This window comes from Stegostoma tigrinum, chromosome 10 (assembly GCF_030684315.1).
Source record: "Stegostoma tigrinum isolate sSteTig4 chromosome 10, sSteTig4.hap1, whole genome shotgun sequence".
In the NCBI taxonomy this organism is placed as follows: Eukaryota; Metazoa; Chordata; class Chondrichthyes; order Orectolobiformes; family Stegostomatidae; genus Stegostoma; species Stegostoma tigrinum.
The window spans coordinates 13,542,070-13,563,302 of NC_081363.1; the positions used below are offsets into that span (position 1 = coordinate 13,542,070).

General features: G+C 42.0%; 1 protein-coding gene across 2 annotated transcripts in view; it reads left to right on the forward strand.

The window, feature by feature from the left end:
* Positions 1-21,233, forward strand: part of alkbh1 (alkB homolog 1, histone H2A dioxygenase) — a 45,459-nt gene that overhangs the window by 5,238 nt on the left and 18,988 nt on the right. Inside the window, exons 2-4 of one of the 2 annotated variants that reach the window (XM_048537285.2) lie at positions 13,478-13,690; positions 13,825-13,933; positions 18,653-18,815. In XM_048537285.2, coding sequence (XP_048393242.1) covers positions 13,661-13,690; positions 13,825-13,933; positions 18,653-18,815 — 302 coding nt within the window. In that variant the 5' untranslated portion in view covers positions 13,478-13,660. The remainder of the gene's footprint in view (positions 1-13,477; positions 13,691-13,824; positions 13,934-18,652; positions 18,816-21,233) is intronic. The other variant, XM_048537284.1, reaches the window with a different exon arrangement.

Here is a 21,233-nt window from a genome sequence, read left to right on the forward strand (position 1 = left end):
CATTTTCTGTATCAATCCACGTAGTGGAGATGATCAAGATGGTGATTGAGAACATGGCTTGTGTCTCCTGTTTGGTTTGTCTATTTGGTTTTTTTTAAGTGAGTTTAAAGCAATGTTGATTTTCCATCCTGGTTTCAATACAACAGCTACCACAATAACTGCTATGTACACTTTCAAATCAAGAAACATTCCACTTTTACCCTTTCAAAAAGGATCTTCAGTTGTAACTTTCTTTTTATGTACTTAAAAGTCATAGAGAAACACAGCACGGAAACAGACCCTTCGGCCTAACTCATCTATGCCAACCAGATATCCTAAATCAATCTTGCCCCACTTGCTGACATTTGGCTCTCATCCCTCAATAACCTTCCTATCAATAGATCCATCCAGTTTGCTTTTAAATGTAATTAGATCAGCCTCTACCACTTCCTCTGGCAGCATCAGACACCATCCTCTGCGTTTTTAAAAAAAGGTGCCCCTCCGGTCCCTTTTAAATATTTCCCCCTCACCTTAAACCTATGTCCTCTAGTTTTTGACTCCCCACCCCAGGGGAAAGACCTTGCCTCTTTACCGTATTCACGCACCTCACCATTTTATAAACCTCTATAAAGTCAACCCTCAGCCTCTGACACTCCTGGGAAAATAGCCCTAGCCTATAGCTCAACCCTCCAATGCTGGCAAACATCCTTGTAAATCTTTTCTGAACCATTTCAAGTTTCACAACATCCTTCCTATAGGAGAGAGAGCAGAGTTGCACACAGTATTCCAGTAGTGGTCTGACCAATGTCCTGTACAGCTGCAACATGACCTCCCAACTAATAAAGGCATGCATACCAATCACTGCCTTCACTATCCCAACTACCTGCAACTCCACTTTCAAGGAACTATGAGCCTGCACTCCAAAGGTTCTTTGTTCAGCAACACTCCCCAGGACCTTTTGGTTTGCACAGACCAGATTGGGCCAAAGGACCTGTCTCTGTGCTGTAGAACTCCACAACTCTCTATTAAGTATATAAGTCCTGCCATGATTTGCCTTTCCAAAATGCAGGATCTCACATTTTCCTAAATTAAGCTCCATCTGGCACTCCTCGGCCCATTATTCCATGCCTTCTCCAGGCTCTTTTCCATCTTTTTTCATCAAGACAATAATCTGACTACTGTAAAATATACTGTTAATAAAATCAGAATCTTTTCACCTCCTAAGAAAATAGCATTCTTCCACTTCATCTGAATAGAACTTGTTGAGGCAGAAACAACTGAACAGTTTGCAATTCATGACTATCCTTCCAATCTCAATTTTTCATTTGCTCCATTCTCTGCTAAATCACTTTTTGATGTCCTGTTGTTTTTCCCTTCAACTTTTGTACCAAATATTTTAATTAGAAAAACAAAACAGTAAAACAGAGATAACAAGGTGTAGATAATAAAATGTGAGGCTGGATGAACACAGCAGGCCAAGCAGCATCTCAGGAGCACAAAAGCTGACGCTTCGGGCCTAGACCCTTCATCAGAGAGGTCTAGGCCCGAAGCGTCAGCTTTTGTGCTCCTGAGATGCTGCTTGGCCTGCTGTGTTCATCCAGCCTCACATTTTATTATCTTGGAATCTCCAGCATCTGCAGTTCCCATTATCTCTGATAACAAGGTGTAGAGCTGGATGAGTTCAGGCCAAGCAGCATTGGAGGAGCAGGAAGGCTGACGTTTCAGGCCTAGACCCGCTCCTGTGATGCTGCTTGGCCTGCTGTGTTCATCCAGCTCTAGACCTTGCTATCTCAGATTCTCCAGCATCTGCAGTTCCTACTATCTCTAAAACAGTAAAGCAAACTGCTTGAACCAATTAAAAATTAGTTTGAAAATGTGTCAAAAAGGTCAAGATGCAGTTTGCATTTTCTCCTTTCCATTCCACAGTACTGTAACCAATATTGTTCTGGCCATATAACTCCACTTCTTTGTCACTCTTTTATCACCTTAAGACATAGCTGAAAACGTACTAATTGAACCAGAGCTGAAAAGAAGCACCATTAACTGTGAATCGCAGGGATCCCCGTTCACTATCACTCCGCAACTTGAGCACAAAAGTCAAGGCTGAATTCCAGCACTGATGAGTGCTGCATATTGCATGGTGATTATGTTCAAGCATTCAGATGTTAAGTGGATGTAAAAGATCCCAACTTGCTCTTTCAAAGATGAACAGAGGAGTTTTCCCCAGTGTTCTGGCCAATATTCACTCCTCAATCAAAATACCAAAACAGATTATCTGTTGATTATCACAGTGCTGTCTGTGAGAGCTTGCTATGCACAACTTCCCTCCCATATTTTCTAAATCAGTTGTGATTACTAAAATACATTACTAAAATAACTCTACCTTCTCAGGTAACCCATCACCAAATCACCTTTTGTTTACACATGGAGAGTCCTTGACACTGATCCAGCTCTGCCAGTCCCTCTTCCGCACCTACACAGGCCCCAAACCCCACCTCTTCCTCCAGTACATTGATGACTGTATCGGCGCCGCCTCTTGCTCCCCAGAGGAGCTCAAACAGTTCATCCACTTCACCAACACCTTCCACCCTAACCTTCAGTTCACCTGGGCCATCTCCAGCACATCCCTCACCTTCCTGGAACTCTCCGTCTCCATCTCAGGCAACCAGCTTGTAACCGATGTCCATTTCAAGCCCACCGACTCCCACAGCTACCTAGAATACACCTCCTCCCACCCACCTCCTGCAAAAATTCCATCCCCTATTCCCAATTCCTCCGCCTCCGCCGCATCTGCTCCCACGATAAGACATTCCACTCCCGCACATCCCAGATGTCCAAGTTCTTCAAGGACTGCAACTTTCCCCCCATGGTGATCGAGAACGCCCTTGACCGCGTCTCCCGTATTTCCCGCAACACATCCCTCACACCCTGCCCCCGCCACAACCGCTCAAAGAGGATCCCCCTCGTTCTCACACACCACCCCACCAACCTCCAGATACAACGCATCATCCTCCGACACTTCCGCCATCTACAATTCGACCCCACCACCCAAGACATTTTTCCATCCCCACCCCTGTCTGCTTTCCGGAGAGACCACTCTCTCCGTGACTCCCTTGTTCGCTCCACACTGCCCTCCAACCCCACCACACCTGGCACCTTCCCCTGCAACCGCAGGAAATGCTACACTTGCCCCCACACCTCCTCCCGCACCCCTATATAAGGCCCCAAGATGACATTCCACATTAAGCAGAAGTTCACCTGCACATCTGCCAATGTGGTATACTGCATCCACTGTACCCGGTGTGGCTCCCTCTACATTGGGGAAACCAAGCGGAGGCTTGGGGACTGCTTTGCAGAACACCTCCACTCAGTTCGCAACAAACAACTGCACCTCCCAGTTGCAAACCATTTCCACTCCCCCTCCCATTCTTTAGATGACATGTCCATCATGGGCCTCCTGCAGTGCCACAATGATGCCACCCGAAGGTTGCAGGAACAGCAACTCATATTCCGCCTGGGAACCCTGCAGCCTAATGGTATCAATGTGGACTTCACCAGTTTCAAAATCTCCCCTTCCCCCACCGCATCCCTAAACCAGCCCAGCTCTTCCCCTCCACCCACTGCATCCCAAAACCAGTCCAACCTGTCGCTGCCTCCCTAACCTGTTCTTCCTCTCACCCATCCCTTCCTCCCACCCCAAGCCGCACCCCCATCTACCTACTAACCTCATCCCACCTCCTTGACCTGTCAGTCTTCCCTGGACTGACCTATCCCCTCCCTACCTCCCCACCTATACTCTCTCCACCTATCTTCTTTTCTGTCCATCTTCGGTCCGCCTCCCCCTCTCTCCCTATTTATTCCAGAACCCTCACCCCATCCCCCTCTCTGATGAAGGGTCTAGGCCCGAAATGTCAGCTTTTGTGCTCTTGAGATGCTGCTTGGCCTGCTGTGTTCATCCAGCCTCACATTTTATTATCTTGGATTCTCCAGCATCTGCAGTTCCCATTATCTCTGCCAGGTCTCCTGTTTGGACCAGATGAACAGCCCCAGTCAGGGAACTCATATTCTGTGAGGTCCATCTCGCTGACCTTCTTACGATCACTGCAGTCACACTTCAAATGAAAGGTGCTTTCAGATGCCAGTTGGTCATAAAAAGTTCCTTATAAATGCAAGTCCTTATTGTATATTTTACCTGGAATAATATCTCCTTCTTTGGCTTGTAACCAATTTTCTGTCTGATTAGGCTTCCATGGAAGGCTTTACTATGTGACTGGTGCTGTATAAATGAAAGTTGCAGTTCAGAATATGGCCCGCAAAGAAAGCAACACATATATGACTAGTGTCTAATGTGTTTATTTTTTGACCTAAACATCCTTACCAACAGAATTGTTCATTTAAAGCATTAACATCAATCAAGACATTTCTTAACATCAATGGAAATTCTTCTAATATCTCACCGACATCTGGGTAAAATAACAGAAAACCCGCTGATTGCTTTGATTGCAAGAGGCTTGATTGCTCCTCCTTATCACTTCTTTCTCACTCTTAATGCTTTTGAATTCTAAATTGGTTGTTAACCAATCGCAAAAAAGAAAAAAAATTAAAAGGAGCATTGATCATTTTGATCAAATCATCCTTGTTTTGTGCTTTTGCTTTTCCCCAATATAGTAGAGCCCTCACACATTGCACAGAATCTCTCAGGGGAAAAAACATGTCAATTCTGGACAATCTTGGATTGTGCATTGACGATAATAAAACCTAGATGTGTGCATGTCTTTATGTAAGCAGAAACCTTAAAGCCAACTGATAGATAGTCAACCCTGGAGTCTTTTAAGATTCTCTTGGGTTGAAAGACTGTAATAATGCATCATTACTGCCAGTATTTTTCCAATTAAAGAGTTCAAAAAAGCCTAATCAAGAATATCTTGTGTAATCTCTAAAATAAAATGACCTGCTTTAGGAGAACGTTCAATTTCAAAAATGGATTAGTTTTCATTGTATCTTTTATCATTTGTATAAAATTACTGTAAAGACTTAATTCTTTGTTGCTTTGCTTAGTTAAAATAGAGATCTCTAATCTGAATTGGAAGTTCAGCAGGAGACAAGTGGCACCTTGAGCTAAACATGCAGTATCATGGCAAAAACTACAATATCATGGATTGAGAGTTATATCTAAGTATCACCATATCTTCTAATATTGATTTTTGTTTGGAGAAAGCAGGCAATTTGTTTAAGCACACACAACCCCTTTAACGTTTCTTTTTGTGAAGCTCCACATGCACTGTAGTTTAAAGGGCTAGCTTTGAGTGCAGCCTGAGCAAGAATTCAGCCCAACTGCTGATTTAGACGGTTCATTGGTTAGCGTTAACTTCTTCTACATTGACTTAGCATCTTCACTGTGCCAATTCTCCTGATTTAATTTCATTAGAATTCATATGAACCAAAAGTCTTTAAAGTTAATCATTGTTTGTAATTGTGTTAATTTTTAAGTGTGGTTTCAGTTGAGACTATTCTCTTTCAATTTGTAAATTATCATTTTTATTTACTTTCTCATAATTACACCAGGCCTTGATATTGAACATTGTTGCAGCCTGATCTAATTTTAAACAGTGCTTCTGTAAGGCTATGATTGCCTTGCATAATGTGCACTTGCATTTTACTGAGGCTATAATATCCCTCAGTCCTTCCTGCAATTGGTGCAATTTTAAAATCCCTGTAGGGTGTTCAGTATAATTGGTTTCTTTGTCAGTCAACTGTCTAGAAGCTTTAAAAAAAATTAAAAGGTTCTTCCTTTGAGAATACTTTTTCCTGTACATTGATGGAAAATATTTCACTATCATCTTTGCTTTTAATATTTGAAAAGGTTGTTTCTAATATAAGGAACTTGCGCAGAAGTTTGATAACCAAGTGTGGAGCCGGATGAACGCAGCAGGCCAGGCAGCATCTTAGCAGCTCAAAAGCTGATGTTTCGGGTCTATCTTTGTTATCTCCGATTCTGCAGTTCTCATCATCTCTTGCACAGAAGTTTTTTTTGTGTGTGAATGATATTATTTGCCAAAAATTTTTCTAACTAGTTTCTCCATCTCAGTCATTATTCACATGCATGTATTCATCTGTCCCAGTGCTCCTATCTCTCTTCAGTGGCATTCCTTACTTCATGACATGTCAGTGAAAAACTAACTCGGGGTGATTTTTTATTTTGCATCCACCTGGCTTGCCCACCCTCACATGCTCTGCTTGTCCTAAATGGCAGAAAAATTCAACAGATGAAGTGAGACTAAAAGTAGACCGCCAAGCTGCTGTTAGTGGAAATAACAAATGATATGAAATTTCAGTAATTGAAAAGAATAGTGCATACACTATTCAATTAAAGATCCTAGTAGAAATCAGTGTCTTGAAGTAACCAATGCAGTATTAGAGAAATTGCTGTTGTGAGCTCTACGGGTATGGAAATCGGATGAATATTTCTGAATTTTAACATCCTGTGCATGAGAGGAGATGGGATTGATTGACAAATCATGCAGAGTTTATTTTACTATCAAAGCAGAGCAGAGTGAAAGGTTGGAGCCCTGAAGATTCTTTGCGTAAAAGTAATATTGAGATTAAAACCTCAAATACAGCCCAGAGAACAATTTGAGGGTTAATGAGATACTATAAACATAGATTCAAAAGAAGTCATTGTGATGGTCTGTTGTGTGGAAATGTGTGATAGTGGACTCTGTTAAAAGCTTTGGAGATATTTAAAGCAGTAACAGATCATTAACAGATTCTTGACTAGAGTACAGGGTCAAACAACTACTATATAGAGGTACTGTATGCTGTTATAAGCTGAAAGCACAGAACTAATCATTCAGAAAAACATGCATCTTGAACTCTTGCATTTGATTAATTTTTAACCTGCCACTGGTGTGAAATGTGTTCTGAGTTCCATCATTCTTACTCAGACTACTTCTGAGACACCTGGTGAAGATGGACTATTTCTGTTCTTCAGTCATTTGGTTCCTCTGCTGTTATATCAAAACAGGATGGCATATAAAAATTCTTTTCTGTTTCACACAGCTTATTCGTTTTTAAAAGTTTAATATTTATACTTGAATTTTACTTTTGCTGTCCATTAAATCTCATTAACATTCAGGTTCATCACAGGATTTGACATTTCCTGTATTTGAATCCACGCCTATACACTCATTCTTTTACCACTAGTTTGGCTTTTGAGATCAGATTACCTACTGCAGAGAGTTTGGCTGATTCTTGCAGGAAAATGGAGTGGCTTAAATCAAAGGAATTATATGAATCTGTCTTTGCCACTTAAATGAAGAACAAATAAGACCATAACATATAGGAGCAGAAGGAGCCCTTCAGCCCATTCAGTCCACTCCACCATTCAATCATGACTGATATCTTCCCCAGACCTATTCTCCTGCCTTCTCCCTGTTCCTTGATTCCCTCGCCAATCAAGAATCTATCGGAAGAAACTCAATTACTTGGCCTCCACAGCCCTCTGTGACAATGAGCTCTACAGATTCAGCACTGTCTGGGTGAAGCAATTCTTCCTTATCTCTGTTCTAAAGAGTGAACCCTTCACTCTGAGGCTGTGCCCTCTGGTCCCAGTCGCACTTCCTGGTGGAAGCATCTTCTCCGTGTCCACTGTATCCAGGCCTCTGAGTATTCTGTAAGTTTCAATCAGATTCTCCCTCCTTCTAAACTCCATCGAATACAGACCAGTGTCCTTAACTACTCATATGACAAGCCCTTTGTCCCTGGGATCATTCTTGTAATCTCTTTTGAATCTGCACCAACTCTAGCACATTTCTTCTTGGGTATGGAACCCAAAACTATTCACAGTATGCCAAATGCGGTCCAATAAGAGCCTTGTACAGCCTGAGCAGTATATTTCTGCTTTTGTATTCTCGCTGTCTTAAAAAGTTAACCTCGAGAATCCTGAACTAAGACTCCCAAGTATCTTTGTGCTTTAGATTTCTGAAGCTTATCCCCACTTAGAAAATAATCTATGCCTCAATTCTTCAAACCAAAATGTATAACCTCATACTTTCCCATATTGTATTCCATCTCCCTTTTCTTTGCTCACCTAGCCAGTCCAAGCCCTTCAGCATGCTGAGAAAGGGCTACTGGACCTGAAACGTTAACTCTGATTTTTTTTCTTCACAGGTGCTGCCAGACCTGCTGAGCTTTTCCAGCAACTTCTGTTTTTGTTCCTTCTGCATCCTCCCTACTTCCTCAACGTTGCCTGCTCTCCACCTTTCTCTGTGCCACTTGCAAAATTAGTATCAATGCCTTCAGTTTCTTCATCCAGATTAATGTATGTACAACATCAATAGTTATGGTCCAAACACGATCCCCTGCAGAACTCCACTAGTCACCATCCTGTAAAAGACCTGTTTATCCTACTGTCTTCTACTGTCAACCAATCCACTGTCTATGCCCCAGACACCATAGGCTCAATGTTTATTAGCAGCTTGTTTTGAGGCAACTTGTCAGACCTTCGGGAACTTCAAATAGATCACATCCGTTAGCTTTCCTTTATCCAACTTGCTTGTTATCTTCTCAAAGAATTCTGACAGATTTATCAGGCATGACCTCCACTTGATTAAGTTGTGCTGACTGAGCCCTATTTTGCCATGTAATTCCAAATACTCTGCAATCTCATCCTTAATATGGATTCTAAAACCTTAGCAACAACTGAGGTCAAGCTAAGTGGCTTATAGTTTCATGTCTTCTGCCTCCCTCTCTACTTTAACAGAGGTATTACATTAGCCATTTTCCAATCCTTTGGCACCCTACCTGACTCCAGGGATTCCTCCTTCAGAACTCTTGGGTGTAGCCCATCTGGTCCAGTGATTTATCTACCTGCAGACTTTTTAGCTTCCCCAGCGCCTTCTCCTTGTTGATGGCCACTACACTCAGCTCTGCCCCATGACTCCCTTGAAGTGCTAGTATGTTGTTGGTATGAAAACTGAAGCAAAGTACTTATTCAGTTCGTCCATCATTTCTTTGTCCCCCAGTACTACTACTCCAACCTCATTTTTCAGAGGTCCAGTGTCCACTCTTGCCTCTCTCTAAGCTTTTCGATAACTCTTGCAATCTTCTTTTTATATTACTAGCGACCTTGTCCTCATGTTTCCTCTTAACTCCAATTATTGCCTTTTTAGTTATCCTCAGATAATTTTTAAAGACTTCCCTATCCTCTGGCTTCCCACTAATTTTCACCACATTGTATACTTTTTCTTTTGCTTTAATTGTTGCTATGTTTCAGTCATAGTAGAGGTGACAAGGCTGCCTTTAAACAAATTAGCATTGATATAATTGCAATATATTTGTATACTATTTCCTTTCTTCCCTTTAACTTATGACATAGATATAGTAGTTCACTATTTAAAATATTGGTGTGTATCTTGCACCTGTGACGTGCAAACCCTCAAATAATTATTCATCTCTTGATTTAAAAACTTTTAAAAATAGCAGATAAGGAATGATATGAATGCAATACAAATATTCTTCCACCGATCGATGAATTTTATACAGCAATGTAGAGTTGTCTTTTTCTTTAATCCAGAAATATCTGAGTCAATCATTTCAACTTTTATTGTGTTTGGGAATGGGGAGAAAGATGATGTGCAGTTCCTGCTGCAGCAGTATTGGATGTACTGAATATTGGCACTTGTTCTGTGATGCCATGCTCTTCTGGCAGCTACCAAATTGGATCTGATAGTAGAAGGGCCACAGTGTAGGATCTGTTACTGATCTGCCTTCAACATTCGCACTATCTAATGGCTCAGGTAGCCTGTACTCATTGATTGAGACATCACCTCAGGTTGCAGAGTGAAATCTTCCACGGTTTATCAGCACTTAAATTTTTACACCACAAATTAGATTCTGTTCTCTTGCTGTCAACATGTAGAATTTCTGAAAATAGTATGAGAAAAAGAATCAATATGAGCAGAAAATATATTTGACCTTTATTTCTGTATTAGATGGTAAATGTCAAAGAGGCTGTGGAAGAGGTTTTCACTTCTTTTTTCCTAATGTCTAATTCAAAAATACACTAATTCATGAAATTCAAAGCTGCAAATATAAAGTTCTGTCCTCTAGTCAGCATTACATCTCCCTTTTCTACTTCATTACTTCTGGCTGCCTGTAGTGTTTAGTGCATTTTTAAAATTTTGATTTCATGCCAAGTACTTGCACTATGTTAGAAGTCCCAACCGTGCTCCGCTGTGAAATTGTGTTAAAATTATCCAGCTGGATGTTTGTAACTGACCATTGCAACTATATAGTCCATATATAAACATTCACAAAAGATAAAAATGAGCCCTTTAATAACTGAGGACCTTTCATTGTAAAAACAAAAAGTGCTGAAGATCACTGCAGGTCAGGCAGCATCCATGGAGAGAAAGCAAGCTATGGATGCTGCCTGACTCACTGGGATCTCCAGCATTTTTTTTGTTTTCAGTTAAGATTCCGGCGTCTGCAGTAATTTTCTCCAGACTTTCATTTTGAATCTGATCAGCAGTAGAGACACTTGCAGTTGACAAGCCAGCTATTCTGCAGTAACACTAAATGTATTTTGAATGCTCTTGAAAAACAATCAAGTATAATTGGCAAATAAATTTCAATAGAAATAAACCTGAGGTATTACATTTTGGAAATAAAAATAATTTGCATATTTCTTCTCCAGTAAGAATCTAAATGGGGTAAGTGAGTGAAGAAATTTTGAAGTACTAAAAGTAGCAGCGCAGGTAACAAGGCCTTCTTAAAAAAGAACTAAATTAAGCACTTGCTTTATTTGTAGATGAACAGGATTGAAGGTATTCATTTGTGCCAAATTTGTGTCAAACTTGGTTAGACCACACCTAGAGTATTCAAGATAATTCTAGATACCATATTGTCAGAAATTACAGAGTAATCAGAGAGAGTGCACAAAGATTTTAATGAATGATGCCAGAAGTTGTTGGATGTACCTGTCAGGGCAGAATGAACATGAGTGAGTAGGTAATAGGAGATTATTTTGATAGTTACATATGGAAATTGAGAGGAAACTCAAGTGGAGCATAAGTATTGGTGCTAGTGATTTCTATGTGGTGGATTCTAAGTAATGTTGTCATTTGATACCCATTTTTCTTTAGGATAATATATACTAACCTATATATTGAAAGTGTGAAATTCATTTAAACTTTGAGTTTAGATTTCACAAAATAGCATATGGGTGTTGTTACTTCTGTGAAGCAATTTCCTTTTTTTAAAAAAAAGCCAAAGATTCTTTCCATAGCAGTGACTAATCCAGCATTTCTGAGAAAACAAGTGGCTGTACATCTCTGTAGTTTGCTAATAGGACGTTATTCATGCTGTGGTGGTTTACAACAGGTGCATTAGTATTGAAGACCATTGGCTTGTTTTCGGTTCAGAATAATCAAGGATTGATTTTAGTTTAGAAAACCCAGAGACTGAAGTCTGTTCAGGCAATTGGGAGGAGACCTAGAAGATGATGTAGAATCCCTACAGTGCAGGAAGAGGCCATTCAGCAAATTGAGTCTGCATCGACTTTCAAACAGCATCCCACTAAGGCCCAGCCCCCATCAAACCCCATAACCCCCACATTTACCATGGTAATCCACCCAACCTGCATATCCCTGGACACTTTGGTGCAATTTAGCCTGGCCAGCACAATGGCTTAGTGGTTAGTACTACTGCCTCACAGCAGCAGGGACCCAGATTTGATTCAACCCTTGGGCGACTATGTGAAGTTTGCACAATCTCCCTGTGTCTGCATGGGTTTCCTCCAGGTGCTCCGGCTTCCTCCCAGAATCCAAAGATATGCTGGTTAGGTGGATTACTCATGCTAAAAAAATGCCCGCAGTGTCTAGAGATGCGCAGGCTAGGTGGGTTAGCCATGGGAAATGCAGGGCTTCAGGGATAGGGTAGTCTGTGCCCGGGTGTGATGCCATTCAGAGAGTTGGTGTGGACTCATTGGCTGTAAGGCCTGCAGTGATTCTACAATTCTATTACCAATCCACCTAACCTGCACATCTTTGGACTTTGAGATGAAACTGGAACATCCTGAAGAAATCCACGCTGAAACAGGGAGAACATGTAGACTCCACGCAAACGGTCACCCAAGGCTGGAATCAAACCCAGGTTCCTGGCATTACAAGGCACCAGTGCTAATCATTGAGCCAACATGCCACCCCTGATTAGGGTCAGAAGCAGGTTTTAGTCCTCACACAAATATAGGAAGTTTCAGAGATGTATGGTTACATTCATAGAAGAGTTTAGCTTTGGGAACTTCCAAACAAAGAGAGTTTTGTTAGAAATCTGCAGGTTATTCAAACTGAGAAAGCTTTAGCTCTCAGAGCTGTGGAAGAGTTCACATTAGCAGATTTGGAAATGACTCTTTAAATTGTCTCTACATCCATGGCAAAGAAACTGCAGGAAACACGATGTATAACCCTAAGAAGCTGAGAGTTGAGTGTACTTTCTCTATATATAAACTTCTGTAAGTTAATAGTGTTAAGAAATAAGTTACAAAAACTTTATTTCACTCAGAGTTTTAAGATTTTTCTAGACTATATTCTGTACTTAGCTTATTTATTTTCATCTATACTTTTGTAATAAACTTCTACAGTTAAAAGAAAATCTGCAGCATATGGTCTATCAAGCCAGGTTTCATTCAGAGATCTGGGGCGGCATGGAGGCTCAGTGGTTAGCACTGCAGCCTCACAACGCCAGGGACCCAGGTTTGATTCCAGCCTCAGGTAACTGTTTGTGTGGAATTTGCATATTCTCCCCGTGTCTGCGTGGGTTTCCTCCAGGTGCTCCGGTTTCCTCCCACAGTCAAAAGATGTGCAGGCTAGATGAATTGGCCATGCTAAATTGCCCGTAGGGTTAAGGGGTTTGTGGGTTATGGTGGGAATGGGTCTGGATGGGATGCTTCAAGGGGCAGTGTGGACTTGTCGGGCCGAAGGGCCTGTTTCCACACTGTAGGGAATCTAATCTAATCTAATCTAACTAGTCCAGTAGTTAAAACAAAAAGATGTTAACCCATACCATATTTACAGTATGTAATAACCTCAAACTTGTATTCAGTCTGTAAGTAGCAGGAAAGGGTCCTGGGGCACAGTGGTAGCATCCCTTCTGAACCAGAAGATCTGGATCCAAATCTCACATTTTCCAGAATGTGTCGAAACAAAGCTGAACAGATTGATTTAAAAATAATTATGAGCAGCCGGACTGTACAAAATTCTCCCAGTTTTATTTGTGTTTAGTCTGTATATGTAAAAACAATCTTTAGATAAGAACCCATACTAATGTTTTGCTAGTACAAATATTTATGTTGAACAGAGGCGAACATAAAGATAGCACCGTAAGTTAAGATAGGAATGCGAATAGGACATTCAGCCTCTTGAACCTGCTCCACCAGTCAGTTAGATCATGGCAGATCTTGATCTTAACTCTGTTGTCTTCCTTGACTTCACCTCAACAGGGTTCCAGGTTTCCAGTATCGTTTATGTGAAGGCATTCTCCAGATTTCATGTCTGAACATCCGCATCTTGAGATAATACAGTCATGTTCTGAACTCTTCCAACAATGGAAATAATCTTTTCCTATCTTCCGTATAAACATAGAAGATAGGAGAAGGCATTGAGCTGATATAACTCTGTCATTCATGATTATGGCTGATACTTTTAAAACTAAAGTAAGTTCTTAAAATATTTCAATTTGATTATCCTGTCCCACTCCCTCACTATGTACCGTACAAGAATCATTAATCACCTTAATCATTCCGGTGATCTTCCAAATGATTGTGTAACCTTTTTCTTTCTCTTGTAGGTATTGATCACACCACTTAATGTAACTTCTGTCAGTGATCAGGATGCTTCTAAAGCTGGACTGAAGCCACTTTGCAAATGGAAAGCTTATCGTTTAGAAGACTATCCAGGTACTGTACATTCTGTACATGCAAACCAAGCAGGCCATTGCACCTTACCATTGCAAACAAAATATGACTGAATGGCGTTGCTGTCCGTGTGAGTTTAAATGGTTACCTGACCAAGCTTATTTCCCACTGCAACTAAGTCTAGCTGCGGAGACCCTTTACTTTGCAGTTTCAAAAGAAATACGAATAGAATAATCTAACATGGGAGGTGATCTTTCAGCCCAGCGTGCCTGGGCATTCTCATTGATAGCTGGGAAATGCATCATACAAATCTGGCCTGGGTTTCTGGATAAACATAGAGCCACACGACATTGCTGCCTCAGACAGCGGGCACTAGCCAGGTGACTAGGTTGTCTACAAGTAAGGACAATCTTAATTGGTTCGGCAGTAGATGAAGTACCCTTACTCTTTTTTTGCATCAGTTTAGGGAATGGTGTTCTGTTTCTAGTCAATCCCTTCTCAGGTTAGTAGTTTATCTCAGAATAATGCTCCCTCAAACCTTTTACTTTGTGCTTTTCCAGGTAGATGAACTTCAGTTCCCATCAGTAGATGCACTGTAGAATCTGGGGGCGTTTGTAATTGCTCTTTCTCTCCTCAGTCTCTCTTTTTGTTTCTCAGTTTATTTTTCACTGTCTTGTTTCTCCAGTTTTCTCTTCTCATTTTCTCTTTACTCTCTCTCATCTTTCTCTCTTTTCTCTGTCGTTCTTCTCTCTCTCTCTCTCTCTCTCTCTCTCTGTGTTTTCCCCCTGTTGCTCTGATTTCCCTCTCTGGTTTGCTGCTCTCTCTCGCTCTCCCGACACGTGCGCGCGCACGCACGCACACATACACACACTCCGCTGCGCTGCCTGTTCTCGTTTGGTCTCACTCTTGCTCTGTTTCCTTCTCTGTCACTCTTGCTTTGTTTTCATCATCTGTTTTGTTGATTTCTGTCTCTCATTCTGTTTTCCATTTTTTTTCTGTCTCTATTTTCTCCCTTCTCAGTTTAAAAGTAAATAATCTTACTATTAGCTCTTTTCAGCCGGTGAATCTATTTCAACATGTGTATTTAGCATTTACAGGAGTAATAGCTATAATATCTCCCAGCTATATTATCACAAACCAAAACAAAATGCTGAAGAATGTTTATTTCAGTTACTTATGAAATATTGGTAGTTGAGTTTGTGGTTTTATCACAGGTTATTCTTTAATTCAGAGCTTGTAAAAATACACTTAAAGGCATTTTATTTCTGATAGGGACTGAGCGTGCACCAGCTTCCCAAAGGCAATAATTAGTTTCTTATCCTTCAGGACCTTGAAGGGTTCTGATGAAACCTCTGGTATATCATCTAAAGGATTCATAGAAACATGGAACAGGAGGAGACCATTCAGCCTGTTTTGCCATTCATCATACTCATGGCTGAGCATCTAACTCAATAGTCTGACCCTTCACTTCTCCCCAGAACCTTTAATCCCATTCACTCCAAGTGCTATATCTAGCCACCTTTTGACTAGATTCAATGTTTTGGCATCAACTACTTCATGTGGTAATGAATTCCACAGACTCACCACTCTTTGGGTGAAGAAATATCTCCTCATCTCTGCCCTAAATGGTCTACCCGGAATCCTCACAATGTGAAACCCTGGTTCTGGACACACTCACCATCAGGAATATCCTCCCTGCATCTACTGTGTCCAGCCCTGTTAGAATTTTATAAGTCTATATGAGGTTTCCCCCCTCATTTTACTATATCCATCCGAAATATAGGCAGAACAGCTTCTCTGAGTATCCATTGTACTCAACATATTACTACATGGCCTGACAAGATGATGGTGCTAGTTAGCCCATTTAGATTAGAGCTGACAGATTAATCCCTTCTTCATCCCGTATATACTTGTTTTGTGTTATCACAAGCAAGTAAAAGCATTATTTCTATGGAGGAGAATTGAATTTAACAATGCACAGCAGTTTTGCCCATTAACTGAAAAGTTGGGCCAAACCCACCTCCAACAGGCTAAGTATCCACAACCAGAGTTTACATTCATCAGGTAATTAAGTGACCCCCTACCCCCCGCACCACCCATGTGAGAGGTTTTTTTTTATTCATTTGCGGGATGTAGGTGACTCTGGCAAGGCCTGCATATATTACTCATCCCTAGTGAGCAGGTGGTGGTAAACTGTCTTTTTGAAAAACTGCTGCTATCTGTGGGGATGGGTGACTGTAGGGACAGGTGGTGTAAGCAATTAGTATTGTCCTAGCCTGCGACACCCATGTTCCATGAATTAATAATTTAAAAAAAGATTTACCGAAAGCTATTCAGAAGAGAGTTCCAAACTTTTGACACAGCAACAGTGAAGGAATTAGCTTCAGGTCAGAAGGTAATGGCTTAGTGATATTACTGCTAAACTATTAAGCAAAGACCCAGTGATGTACTAGGGACCTGAGTTTGAATCCCAACGTGACAGTTGGTGAACATTGCATTCAGTAAAAGTTTGAAACTTAAGAGTCCTATAATGACCATGAAACCATTGTAAATCGTTGGGGAAAATTCCATTTAGTTCACGAATGTCTTTTAGGGAAGGAAGCTGCAATCTTTACCTGGTCTGATCTGCATGTGACTTCAGACCCACAGCAATGTGGTTGACTTGTAACTGCCCTCTGATCAAGTAATACAGGCAGTAAATGCTGGCCTAGCCAGCGACGCCCATATCAATGAATGAATTAAATAAAACAAATGTTCTGGGCTCAAATCCTGGAATGGCAGATTATGGAGTTTGAGTTCAGTAAAAATCTAAAATTAAGTGTCTAATGATGATTCAGGAAAACCATTTGATTCCTTTGTCCTTGAAGGAAGGAAATCCGCAATCCTTACCTGTGAGGCCCAAGTGTGACTCCAGACCCACAGCAATGTGGTTGAACTCTTGACTGCCTTGTGGGCATTAAGGATGGGCAGTAAATGCTGACCTTGCCAGCAATGCATAAATAAAGAAAAGTACAGCAGATAATTGTGAAGGCTATTGGGATGGAACTAATATGCTTTTATACTCTACTTATTCAACACATTGGCAAGACCACATAGAACTCAAAACAGTACAGCACAGGAACACGCCCTTCAGCCCACCATCTCTGTGCCAACCATGGTGCTATTCTAAATAATCCCGTCTGCCTGCACATGATAGCCGTATCCCTCAAATACTGTGCAGTTTCTGTCTCTTTATTTGGGGAAGCATTTAATACATAAGAAGAAACTCCGGAGACTTACTAGATTGATACTTCTAATTAGTGTGTTATAAGGAGAGGTTGGACTTGCTGGCCTTATGTCCATTGGAGTCAGATTTAGGGATGACTTAATTGAAGCAGATAAGCTGCTGAACAGTCTTGACAAAATGAACGGGGAAATGAAGTTTCTTATTGCTGATCAGTTTAGAACTTGGCAGCACTGTTTTAAAATTAGAGGATGTCATATTAGGGGATAGATAAGCCTAGTGAAACCCAAACTGAGCATTGGTGCGCAGGATACTGCTGTGCAAATGCACTTCATAGCACCACTGATGACCTCTTTCATCACTTTGATCATTGGGAGTAGACTAATAGAGCAGTAATTGACCAGGTTGGATTGTCCTGCTTTTTGTGAGCAGGACATACTTGGACAGTTTTCCACATTGTTGTGTTGATCCCTATGTTGTACCAAAACAGCTTGAATAAGAGTGCAGCTAGATCTTGAGTACATGTCTTCAGTACCATCACTGGCAGGTTGGCTGGGCTTTTTGCCTTTCTAGAATCAAGTATGCTTAGTTTGTTCTTGATATAATATGGAGTGAATCGAAAAGCTGAAGGCTGTCATCTGTGATACTGTAGACCTTAGGAGGAAGTTGAAATGGATCGTCTGTTTGACACTTAATGTGGTTACACATGCTTCAGCCTTGTCTTTTGCACTGAAGTGCTGGGCTGTCCTACCATCGAGAATGGGGACATTTGTGGAGCCGCCATCAGATAGTTATTTAATTATGTACCACTATTCATAGTTGGCTGTGGCAGGACTGCAGCACTTTGACCTGATCCTTTGTGGGATTGCCTAACTCTCTCTGTTTCATGCTGCTTCTTCTGCATGGCATGTAAGTAGTCCTGTGTTGTAGCTTGACCTGATTGATTGATTGTATATTTTTACATATGTCTGCTTCTGCTCCTGACGTGTCTTCCTGCTCTCTTCAGTGAGGTGGTGTTGATTCCCAGCTCATCAGTAATGGTTATGTGAGGATATACCAGGCCATAATGCTGCAGATTGTAAGCAAAATACTACAGATGCCAGAAATCTGAAATCACCAAAGTGGACACTGGAGAAACCCAGTAAAATAGTTTCCAACAATCCTAATCTCTCCTCCTCTTCCTCCTCCCATTCCTGTCCCCACCTTACCCACATTACACCTATAAACAACAATAGCTACTAGGGTTTAAACAGCAAGAAGTCGTTTCAAGTTGCCAAAGGCAAGAATGTTGCCCAACAAACCATCCCACTGCTGGTGAAATACCAAAGGAATTGGATAAGCAACAGGCAAGATACCCCTAATCATTCCATGTGACTTCATGCTGCCTCCTTCCTGCCAGCCAACTCCCTGGGCTGAGATGGGGTAGACTTAAAACAGATAGGGATAAATAGTCTCGGTTGTGTACCGTTTGAAAACGTTTTGTTGTAAGTAATTAATTGGCCATTTTACCTATATACTGAGTTCCAACTTTCTATTAGGGTTCATGTTCATTTCGGATCCTTTTCTTCCTGGATGGCAGCGTTACTGGGCAAAGCAATGTTTGAAAATCTATCCTCGGAAACCAAATATCTGCAACTTGGACCTTCACATGTCACCAGAAGAAACCAAAGACCTGTGGGAGCAGAGTAGAGAACAGTTAAGGTAACTACTCCAAGATGGGAGGTCTGCTGGCAATGGCAAGCCTCTGTTTCTCCTTGTTTTACACCTTTATTCCTGGCATGCTGCACTTTTAAGAACAACAGGATCTGAGTACAACCCAAAGATGAATCTGGTGGAGAGCTGCCCAATTCGTTTATTATTTCTTCTTCTCTTGAGGGACATGGTGTCACTGGTTAGAGTGGTATTAATTATCCATCCCCAGTTGCCCTTGAGATGGTGGTGATGAGTTGTCTATCCTAGGTAGGTCAACAATGCTGTTGGGAAGGACTGCAAAGATGAGGAACTGAGGGCAGTGTGAAGAAGTTTACAGATGACAAAAAGATAGATGGAGGGACCAATAGTGTTGAGAAAGTGGAGGAGGCTGCAGAAGGACTTGGACAGACTAGGAGAATGGGCAGAGAAATGACAGGTTGAACACTATGTGAGAAAGTGTGAGGTTATGCACTTTGATAGGAAGAAAAGAGGTATAGGCTATTGTCTAAACGGGAAAAAGCTTTGAAAGTCTGATATACAAAGGAACTTGGAGTCTTAATTCCGGACTCTCTCAAGGTTAAAATGCAAGTTCAGTTGGCATTAGGAAGACAAATGCAACATTAGCATTCATTTCGAGAGGGCTAGAATACAAGAGCTAAAACGTACTGCGGATATTGTGAGCAGTTCTGGGCCCCATATTAAGGGAGAATGAGCTGACGTTAGAAACAGTGCAGAGGATGTTCACAAGTTGGGCCAAATGGTCTAATTCTGCTCCTCTGTCTTATGGACTGTTTTATACAGTGAAGGAATGGCAATATATTTCCAAGTGAGGATGGTGAATGGCTTGGATAGAACATGCTATGCCTAATGATGTAGTCACCATGTTCCCTGAAGTCAGCTGATTTTATAAGATTCAAATGAATAGTAAGCTTGTTCTGCCATTTAGTGAGATCATGGTCGATCGTCTACTTTTCCTACACTGTTCCCCTATTCCTTCATGATTTTCATAATAATGTGTTCATTTATTCCTTCTTTTTCTCATTGTCATCTTCAGAAAGTGTGCTAATCTCTCGACTTCTTGACCTTCCATCTTCTGTGTGCAGAGATAATGGGAACTGCAGATTCTGGAGAATCCAAGATAATAAAGTGTGAAGCTGGATGAACACAGCAGGCCAAGCAGCATCTCAGGAGCACAAAAGCTGATGTTTCGGGCCTAGACCCTTCATCAGAGAGGGGGATGGGGTGAGGGTTCTGGAATAAATAGGGAGAGAGGGGGAGGCGGACCGAAGATGGACAGAAAAGAAGATAGGTAGGGAGGGGATAGGTCAGTCCAGGGAAGACGGACAGGTCAAGGAGGTGGGATAAGGTTAGTAGGTAGGAAATGGAGGTGCGGCTTGGGGTGGGAGGAAGGGATGGGTGAGAGGAAGAACAGGTTAGGGAGGCAGAGACAGGCTGGGCTGGTTTTGGGATGCAGTGGGGGGAGGGGACGAGCTGTGCTGGTTTAGGGATGCGGTGGGGGAAGGGGAGATTTTGATGCTGGTGAAGTCCACATTGAGACCATTGGGCTGCAGGGTTCCCAAGCGGAATATGAGTTGCTGTTCCTGCAACCTTCGGGTGGCATCATTGTGGCTCTGCAGGAGGCCCATGATGGACATGTCATCTAAAGAATGGGAGGGGGAGTTGAAATGGTTTGCGACTGGGAAGTGCAGTTGTTTATTGCGAACCGAGCGGAGGTGTTCTGCAAAGCGGTCCTCGAGCCTCCGCTTGGTTCCCCCAATGTAGAGGAAGCCACACCGGGTACAGTGGATACAGTATACCACATTGGCAGATGTGCAGGTGAACCTCTGCTTAATATGGAAAGTCATCTTGGGGCCTGAGATGGGGGTGAGGGAGGAGGTGTGGGGGCAAGTGTAGCACTTCCTGCGGTTGCAGGGGAATGTGCCGGGTGTGGTGGGGTTGGAGGGCAGTGTGGAGCGAACAAGGGAGTCACGGAGAGAGTGGTCTCTCTGGAAGGCAGACAAGGGTGGGGATGGAAAAATATCTTGGGTGGTGGGGTCGGATTGTAGATGGTGGAAGTGTCGGAGGATGATGCGTTGTATCCGGAGGTTGGTGGGGTGGTGTGTCATGTCTGTAAGCTATATACACCAACCCAAGATAACAAAGTGTGGAGCAGGATGAACACAGCAGGCCAAGTAGCACCTAGGAGCACAAAAGCTGTTGTTTCGGGCCTAGACCCTTCATCAGAAAAGGGGGAGGTGGAGAGTGTTCTGAAATAAATAGGAAGAGAGGGGGAGGCGGATCAAAGATGGTTAGAGGAGAAGATAGGTGGAGAGGAGACAGACAAGTTAAAGAGGCAGGGATGGAGCCAGTAGAGGGTGAGTGTAGGTGGGGTGGTAGGGAGGGGATAGGTCAGTCCAGGGAGGAAGG